General features: G+C 42.2%; 2 protein-coding genes across 2 annotated transcripts in view; both read left to right on the top strand.

The window, feature by feature from the left end:
• Nucleotides 1–1254, top strand: part of LOC116687643 (oocyte zinc finger protein XlCOF8.4) — a 4865-nt gene extending 3611 nt beyond the window's left edge. The window contains exon 2 of the mRNA XM_032513187.1: nt 304–1254. Coding sequence (XP_032369078.1) covers nt 304–1118 — 815 coding nt within the window. The 3' untranslated portion in view covers nt 1119–1254. The remainder of the gene's footprint in view (nt 1–303) is intronic.
• Nucleotides 1255–5022: 3768 nt separating this feature from the next.
• Nucleotides 5023–9384, top strand: part of nfasca (neurofascin homolog (chicken) a) — a 185394-nt gene continuing 181032 nt past the window's right edge. The window contains exon 1 of the mRNA XM_032513140.1: nt 5023–5228. The gene's annotated coding sequence lies outside the window, so the exon portion shown is untranslated. The remainder of the gene's footprint in view (nt 5229–9384) is intronic.

The raw sequence follows: 9384 nt of genomic DNA, 5'->3' as shown, positions 1-9384 counted from the left end.
AATAAGTGTAAAACCTATTATTAAACCAGCTCAGGTTTTTTTAAAAAGCACCAAGAGCATGGAAAAAGTGACAAAAAAATTAATTTTCAATTTTGACCTGAAAGGACAAGTTCATGCTTAACGGGAAGACAACACAAGGGTTAGACAAAGAGAACACAGAGTGAAGTTGGAGCATTGTTTCCATGCCATACTAAAAGATGAATAAAAACCTTGAAGTTCATCTTTGGGCATCCGACAGACACAGCAATACATCATGTTTATTCATATACACCTAGCATGACTGTGGTGTTTATAATCTTTCAGAGCCACACTCTGTCCAGCCCCAGGAAGATGGTCCACCCTGTGAGTCTGAGTGGAGAAGCAGTGTGGAGCTGCTGCCACACATTAAAGAAGAACCCACACCCGAGAGCATGCAGACAGATGGTTCCCCCGAAGCAAGGGACTCGGAGGAAGGGAACTGTAGTCATGTCGAGCCACTGCAGAGGTCACATCCTCCTCCAGCCCAAACTATGTGTAGCAGACAAAGTGTCACCCCATCCCCGCTATCTTCCCCGGAGATTAAGACAGAGAGTGACGGAGAGGACAGCGGGGAACAGCAGCCATGCAACAGCTTACCATCCGCCATGACTGTTCATTCAAACTGCCAAGCGGCGCAAAGCGATTCTCGGGCCAGCACCGCAAAGAGTCACAGGACTCTGAAAACAGAGCAGCAAGGGAAGGGCTTAATTCGCTCAAATGGAAAACAAAGCGCACACTTACTGCAGGTCAAGAATGTCCGATTCCAGAGGCCGCCTCCGCCACGCTCCTCTCACCCAAGCCAGAGCATCCAGAGGTGGCACAGCTGTAAAGAGTGTGGAAAGGGCTTCAGCTTTGCCTGCCAGCTGGAGGTCCACATGCGCTGGCACACCAAGGAGAAGCCGTACAGCTGTGCAGTGTGCCGAAAGAGCTTCACCACCGTCAGCATGCTGAAGAGGCACCACCGTATCCACACAGGGGAAAAGCCCTTCCGCTGTCATGTCTGCGGGAAATGCTTCAACCAGTCAGCACACCTCAACACCCACTTCAGGCTGCACACCAGAGAGAGGGCCAGCTGGAGCCGAGCACCACACTCCAAATGAACAAAGACTCCTCCGGGAACTAAGCCGACATCTGTAAAATGCTTTAACTGGCCTAATACCAGGTTCAAACTGTGTATAATAATAGTGGTTGACTGTGTGTTTTGTCTGTTGTGGAGTAAAGTGTGGTGCATTAAGATTTCTGATTCACTGATTGTGTTGTTGAACACTCTTAAAGGTCCCATGACATGGTGCTCTTTGGATGCTTTTATATAGACCTTAGTAGTCCCCTAATACTGTATCTGAAGTCTCTGGATATGGACATTAGTGCTCCCTTAATACTGTTTGTGAAGTCTCGTTATATGGACCTTAGTGGTCCCCTAATACTGTATCTGGCGGGGGTGGGGGGGGCCTTGACCAACTGCCACTTTGCTCGTTTGAAAGCCATGATGGCTCTCTCTCATGGGCGGGCCAATATCTCTGGGCGGGCAAAGCAGAGAAAGGGGAGGTAACCTTCCCCCTTATGAGGTCATAAGGGGCAAAATTCCAGATCGGCCCACTGAGCTTTTATTTCCTCAAAGGCAGAGCAGGATACGCAGTGCTCGGTTTACACCTATCACCATTTCTAGCCACTGGGGGGACCATACAATTTTTGATGGTAAAATCTCATAAAGTTAAATTTTCATGCCATGGGACCTTTTAAGGGAATTAAATAGACAGTTTCCTATCTGAGTTTACAGACAGCAGTGTTCAGCAACCTTGGGCAAATGTGCCACCATTGGCACACTAGAAATATGTGTGTAAAGGTTTTTTTGTGGAAATGTTCCAATCCCAAATGACCTCTTTTAAAGCCATCGGCAGAAGCACATTTATGGTGGTTTGATCCGCATTCCGCAAATATGAAAATAAAATAAAATAACTGCCTGAGTGGGCTCAGTAGATGACGGCAAGACTTATGCTGATACAGCACTGATCAACATGAACATTGCTGACCAGAGTTTTTCTTTGGCAGAAAAGCGTTGGCAGGGCGTTTCGGGCGCTGCCCACACGTGGGTTTTATTTCTATGACACAATAATGAAGCTTGGTGTAAGTTCAGTTAAGAAGACTATCTTCTGTTACTCATTCATTCTCATCCCCCGATCTCTCTCTTGCCTATTAGGGGTGTTAATGTTGTGTTCCAGACGCAGTTTTTAGCCCGTAAGTTACAACTTCAAGTCACTACTCACAGCGTTCCAGGCAACGAGAAACCCTTCTAGCTAGCATTGCCGTTAGCTGGCGGCTACCTACTGTTGATGTTTGCTAGCGCTAGCTGACACTAGGAATATCATAAAATATGATGATGCAACGATGGAAATTTCTTTTTCTCTTTGCAGCCGCATGTGGCTGTATACTCTCTCTTCTCATTGTGAACAATTAAAAACAAATATTGCTCAGAAAAAAACTTCCACGTGCAGGGTTTCCCCCAGAAAAGTTGTTTAGGGGCCCGGCTGGGGCCAGTCTGACTGATGGCAGCATTAATGTAAAACCCAATCATGGATGGAATCCTTAAAAGTAAGAATACAACAAAAGCTATAAGAGAGATTGGAGATTTGAAAATATATAGTAACTATGTCTAAGTTTCCAACCAAGCCGCCTCACTGTAACTAGTTTAAAAAATGTCTTTAAAATACATCAAAAAATAATTTGCAGTGGTTCAGGCCTGGTAAGGGGGCAACATAGAACCTGTGGGACACCAGGCTTGCAATGCACCGTGGGAAGCCCTGCATGTGACACAGGCCCTAAGGTGTATAGACACAGTGGACAAGACTGCATCATGGCCGACAGCACGAGCAAAGCGATAATAGGACAGGTTTTAGATCATTTAGAAACAGAAATGACAGCAAATGCACCCAACATGGAAATTATAGAACTACATGTGCCCTGACCGACGAGGACGACGGCCCTCACTGGCTTCCCACCCACAACAACTGACAACAGACCTGTGTTACAGCAGACAGTTTGACTTGTCATTGCAAGAAATGCACAGATGGAACTAATAATAATAATAATAATGTCTCATGTTGGCATTAAGGTAAGTGATAGGTAAGTGATAGATAGTGATAGTGAATGATATTGAGTTAGCATGCACAGTACCACAGCTGGAACTGGGCGACCTGGATGAAAAACACCCATTATATTTAAATTAGTTTTGTCAAGTCAACATACTGTAAGTACTGTACTGCAAGAAAGTGTTTGTACCACCAAGGAAGTTATTGACTTCTATCAGGCAAATATAATGACAGTGAAAATGGGATAGGACTGTATGAGCAGTTTTTTTTACAACTGAGTAAAAGTTAATGTGTCAAAGTTGGAAATTTTCAACTTATGTTAAAAGTATTCATTTTTAGCTGATTGATATTTTTTCTCTAAAAATGACATGTCTTAAAATAGTAATTTATGAGGTCATAAGGGGCAAGGTTACCTCCCCTTTCTCTGCTTTGCCCGCCCAGAGATATTGGCCTGTCCATGAGACAGAGACATCATGGCTTTCAGACAAGCAAAGTAGTAGTTGGTCAAGGCCACACCCCCACCCCCCCACCTTGCCCCCCCTCTGATACAGTATTAGGGGACCACTGAGGCCTAAATAAAAGAGACTTCAGATACAGTATTAGGGGACCACTGAGGCCTAAATAAAAGAGACTTCAGATACAGTATTAGGGGACCACTAAGGTCTATATAAAAGAGACTTCAGATACAGTATTAGGGGACCACTAAGGTCTATATAAAAGAGACTTCAGATACAGTATTAGGGGACCACTAAGGTCTATATAAAAGAGACTTCAGATACAGTATTAGGGACCACTAAGGTCTATATAAAAGAGACTTCAGATACAGTATGAGGGAACCACTAAGGTCTATATAAAAGAGACTTCAGATACAGTATTAGGGGACCACTAAGATCTATATAAAAGAGACTTCAGATACAGTATTAGGGGACCACTAAGGTCTATATAAAAGAGACTTCAGATACAGTATTAGGGCACCACTAAGGTCTATATAAAAGAGACTTCAGATACAGTATTAGGGGACCACTAAGGTCTATATAAAAGAGACTTCAGATACAGTATTAGGGGACCACTAAGGTCTATATAAAAGAGACTTCAGATACAGTATTAGGGGACCACTAAGGTCTATATAAAAGCATCCAAAGAGCACCATGTCATGGGACCTTTAAGCCAAGAAAGTGTGTCTATGAGTCGGGTAGACAAGACCGTGAGTTTGCAGTGTTTAGCAATTCTTAAAGGTTATAATAATAATATTATTATATAATAAGATTGTGGTGTTTTTAACGATGCATAAGATGGCATCCGATTTGCAGCTTCCGATTCGGTTAAGGGGAAATTTAGTCTTAAAAACACATTTTCACATTTGTGAAAACTTTATTCTATTTGTGAAAATGCAATAAAGGTGGATTCCCCTGTTCTTTTTCATATGTAGACCACATCGGAAAAGGTCCAAAACCACTAGACTTGTCAAATCTGGACTAAATTATCCCAGATAAATATTCAGATTTGTGAAAACTTTATTCTATTTGTAAAAAATGCAATAAAGGAATAATTCCCTTATTCTAATTTGTCGTATGTGGTCTACATATGAACAGGGAAATCTCCTTATATTGCACTTTCACAAAGTGGTTTTGGATCTGGACCTGGTCTAATGTGGTCCATTGGAAGTAAACTTGGCCTAAAAGCCTTACTGTAAAAGCAATCATATAGGGTCTACATAATATATGCTTGAACTAGCCTAGCGTCCACCATCATTACATTCAGACCACAGGAATCCTCGTTCTTGGCAGGCCCCCCATCCAAACCACCTGCTAGCCAACCCCTGGCTACGTGTGAAGCGTGTGCACGCGGCTAAACGACCGGGAATGCGCTCTTGCACAGGCCAGAGAGAACAGCTGAAGGAGGGGGAGTGTGTGTGTGTGTGAGAGAGAGAGAGAGAGAGAGAGAGAGAGAGAGAGAGAGAGAGAGAGAGAGAGAGACCGGCTGCACCGCACTAACAGGAAACACGGAGTCAGAGCTCCGGTAACGCCGACAGCACGGAGGAGGAGGCGGATAGTTTTGTGACGCCGCTGCGGAGTTGACGGTGCCCGGTGCAGCAGAGGGGAGAGGAGCGGCGGACCAGCGCAGGTAAGCGGACACTTTCTACTCTCTACTGGGATGCTCTGGAGCTCCCATCGCACTGACGCATCGGGTGGTGTCCCGGTCCTGGGTGGTGATGAGAACCGAGTCTGCATGTGAAAAATGACACCAGGACAGACTGCAGCTCCGGCCCCGTCCGGGAGATTCGGTCCGCTATTGGCCCATCTCAATGCAGTGTTTTCCCGGCACCCGGTAGCCGGTGCACACGGGCCCCCGCCTCTCCCTGCGCATCTTCTGGATGATACTGCGGTTTCGTGTTTTTTTTTTTTTTTTTTTGCTGCTCTGCGCAAACCGCAAATAAAGGTAGCCTATAAAGTCCGGGAAAATGACCGAGCCGGCCTCACCGTCTGCATCTGCAGAGGCCCGTGTGTGTGTGTGTGTGTGTGTTGTGGGATGTGTGGAGTGTCATGAAGTGTCACTGCAGAGGACGGGGCTGTCAAGTTGGGCTTGTTTGGTTATAGGCCCCGGGTGAGTCAGGTCTGGCTCTCGGTGCTGGAAGTGGATCAGAGCGCGTCTGAATGTGAAGGAGGCCTCCAGAAAACAGCATTTACAGCCCATGATATCACCCAATGGACAAAACAACAAGTGTATTCCTGCAGTATTATTACAGCGACTTGTGTGTTTTCCTGTGCTAGGACATTACACGGTGACCTTGTTGCCTCCTCATGGTAGGCTGTCTTATTTTGTGTGATCACACAAAGTATTAAGACCTATACCATAACTGAGTCCTAGTTAGTCCCACACAGGCAGTGTGCACTCAGCTGAGAGTTTAGTTATATCATTAAATTTCCTATAGGTAGCGTATTGGTAACATTGGGTGCCAGCAGTATTATCATCAATAGTGAGCTCCTAGTTTTCACTGACTCTTATATTGTGTTACTTTTGGAAAGTGTGTGTGAACATGCATCAGATTTATCTCCCTCAAACCAAATTATTTTACATCTTATGTTTAAAATTGTCTTTGTTGTTTGGCTATTGAGATACTTTGGGTACCGATGGCACATGAATACTCAATTACAAGTTAAAGTCCTTTACAGTACACTAGAAGTACAGTAGTAAAGCAGTACAATCAGCAAAATATACTAACAAATGTATTGAAAGTACTAACCAGGACTAGTGACTCCTTTCAAAGTGTTTTAATATCATATTATTTATATTGTTGGATTATGAATACTGATTTATTAACATGTAAGGGGTCTAGCTGGTTGAGCAGGAGCTAACTTTTAGCTTCTTTATAAACTTGTGGGTGGTTTGATCTATTACAGTGCATCATTTATTATTCAAAAGCTTACCCCATGTTTTGTATACATCCATTATCTGCAAATGACAAGACTACCCTCTAAAATGTACTGGAGTACAATAATAACGTAGCTCTGAATTATTTAGGTAAAGTACAAGTACCTAAAGTACAAAAACTGTAGGCGAGTAAATTTACTTAACATCACTGATGTTGTACAAATTGAACTTTATGGAAAATGTGATTATTAAGTTTTGCCCACTTTAAAGTGGCGGCTGTGGCTCAGTGGTAGAGCGGTTGCCTGCCAATTGGAGGGTTGGTGGTTCAATCCCCGCCCCTGCAGTCATTGTCGAAGTGTCCTTGGGCAAGACACTGAACCCCGAGTTGCCCCCGGTGCTGCGCATCGGAGTGTGAATGTGTGTGAATGTTTATCTGATGAGCAGGTGGCACCTTGTACGGCAGCCCCGGCCACAGTGTGTGAATGGTGAATGTTTCCTGTAGATGTAAAAGCGCTTTGAGCAGTTGTTAAGACTGGAAAAGCGCTATATAAATACAGCACATTTACATTTAAAGTGACTTGGTGACATTTTGTCATCCCACTAAATGTAGTGCTTATCCTTGAATGGGTTGATGAGATAAAAACGTGTCTGTTGTGCTCAACAGTGGCTTTCCATGACATATTATTGCAGTATTTTTAATCTCCTATTACAGGACTTTGATATTCCTTCAGTGTTCCAGTACAGGGGCTGTGGCTCGTGTCTGTTTCTCTCTGACTGTGTTACTGCATAGAAAGCTTTTGCTTATTGACTAGTGTAATGAGAGCCTAATGCATGTACCCAGCCATGGGAAGAGGAGCGTGCATGTGAGCATTTATAACAGAGACATGGGTGAACTTATTTTCCCAACAGAGGCCATTAGAAGTCCAGCATGAAGCATTCAAACGTCTTCTTTACATAAAAGAGGGCTTCAAACTGTTAGACCACTAACTGACCTCACTTATTATTCTAACAAAATTACATTCCTGATTGTAAAGGTCCCACGACATGGTGCTCTTTGGATGCTTTTATGTAGACCTTAGTGGTCCCCTAATACTGTATCTGAAGTCTCTTTTATATAGACCTTAGTGGTCCCCTAATACTGTATCTGAAGTCTCTTTTATACAGACCTTAGTAAAGTGACATTTTCATGCCATGGGACCTTTAACAGCTCACCTACAATATAAACACTAAAAGCAATATGTTGGGGAAACGTTGCTAATTCAGTAGCTTTTGCATTAATTTTATATTTGTCAAGCAATTCTGATTTTATTAAGTTCACATTCTTGTCTTCATAGTCATAGTTAATCTTCAATAATAAGCTACTGCACTGTTCAATCCCTGCACTGTTCTCTTTTTCACTACCACCATTGCACACAGTCTACCATAGCACCTTTAACTCTTTAAAGGAATTTTTATAACTTTTTATAACTATATATATAACTTTAGATCCAGCTATTTACACAGATATTTCATTTTTCACAGACCCTCTTATTTCAGAGTTTTAATGCATTTAATGCAATTTGGTTTTTAAATGTTTTTGAAATTCATAGTTATATTTTCCAAAGTAGATTTAGTGACTTTTCATCTCCTCCACGTAATATGTTTGGACTGGCATTAGTTAGATACAAAAGCAATATTCTCAAAGCAACTTGGTTATTTAAAGTATCAGGAGGCTGGATGTGTGGCTATATCTGAGTTAGAGTTTCATGTATAGGTATATTCTTCACTCTCTTTTTATTTTCTATCATCAGAATGTCAAAATACTGACATTTGTGACCCCCCCACACACACACATACACACACATAGAGGCTAGCTGTGACAGCTGTGATAATATATTTTTCAAGGATACAGTAAATGCTGTTTTGATTAATTTAGGCTAATGAAAAAGAAAATGGAAAACAATAATCAAGGCATGAATGAAAAAAGGAGACACACCACACTATTGGATTATTTAATTATAGCTTTGTCTCAGTGACCAACAAACAAAATTGTAGTTAGCTAATCTAAACACTAACTCCCCTTAAGGTTTTTTGTTAGTAATAGCAAAAAAATGCTTTCTTTTTGTTGTAATTGTAACCGCTGGTGGATTTCCGAGGACTATGGTTAACTGTGATTGGTTTAAAGAAATGCCAATTAACCAGAGCACGTTTTTCTCCCATCCACAGCGCTGTGGAGGAGGGTCTGGCAATGAGAAACTAGTAATGACACAACTTACACTCACTGAAATGGTTTTAGATAGTGAAAACTAACTAATTTAAGCTGTTTTTAAATTGCGAGTCTACACTAACCTCGGCCAAATTAATTTTGATCAAACCTTACACTAACGCTGACTCTAGTAATTTGGCCAGTGTTGGAACCAAAATACTTATTCTCAAATCTAACGCCTAACCCTAACCTCAAACCAATGTTTATTTTTGTACTGATTACATGAAGATCTGAGTCCCACAGAGTCTGAGTTCATTTTAAAAACTAGATCCATACCCCGTTCTCTAGGCCACATCCACAATAAACATTTGTCAAGGCACAAGATTTTGACTGACCTCTTGTTTGCTATGACCATTGGTGTGGAGTCATAGTCATGTTTTTAGATGTTTGTAGACTGAATGCACCATTAAGTGTCCCTAGTTTATCTTTTTAGAGTTAAACTTGATTTACTGTAAACACCTCAATCATACAAAAATCCGGGTGATAATGTGCAACCAACCAAAATTGGCAACCAATGTGTGTGCTGCTGCTGCTGCTGCTTTACAGGAAAGGTAAAGTTGGCAGTTCAGCATTATTCTCATAACAGGGCAAGTCACAAACTCTTCAGCATAGCACACACACACACACACACACACACACACACACACAGACACACACACACAC

This window comes from Etheostoma spectabile, chromosome 4 (assembly GCF_008692095.1).
Source record: "Etheostoma spectabile isolate EspeVRDwgs_2016 chromosome 4, UIUC_Espe_1.0, whole genome shotgun sequence".
NCBI lineage: Eukaryota > Metazoa > Chordata > Actinopteri > Perciformes > Percidae > Etheostoma > Etheostoma spectabile.
This window is presented reverse-complemented; position numbering and strand designations above follow the sequence as displayed.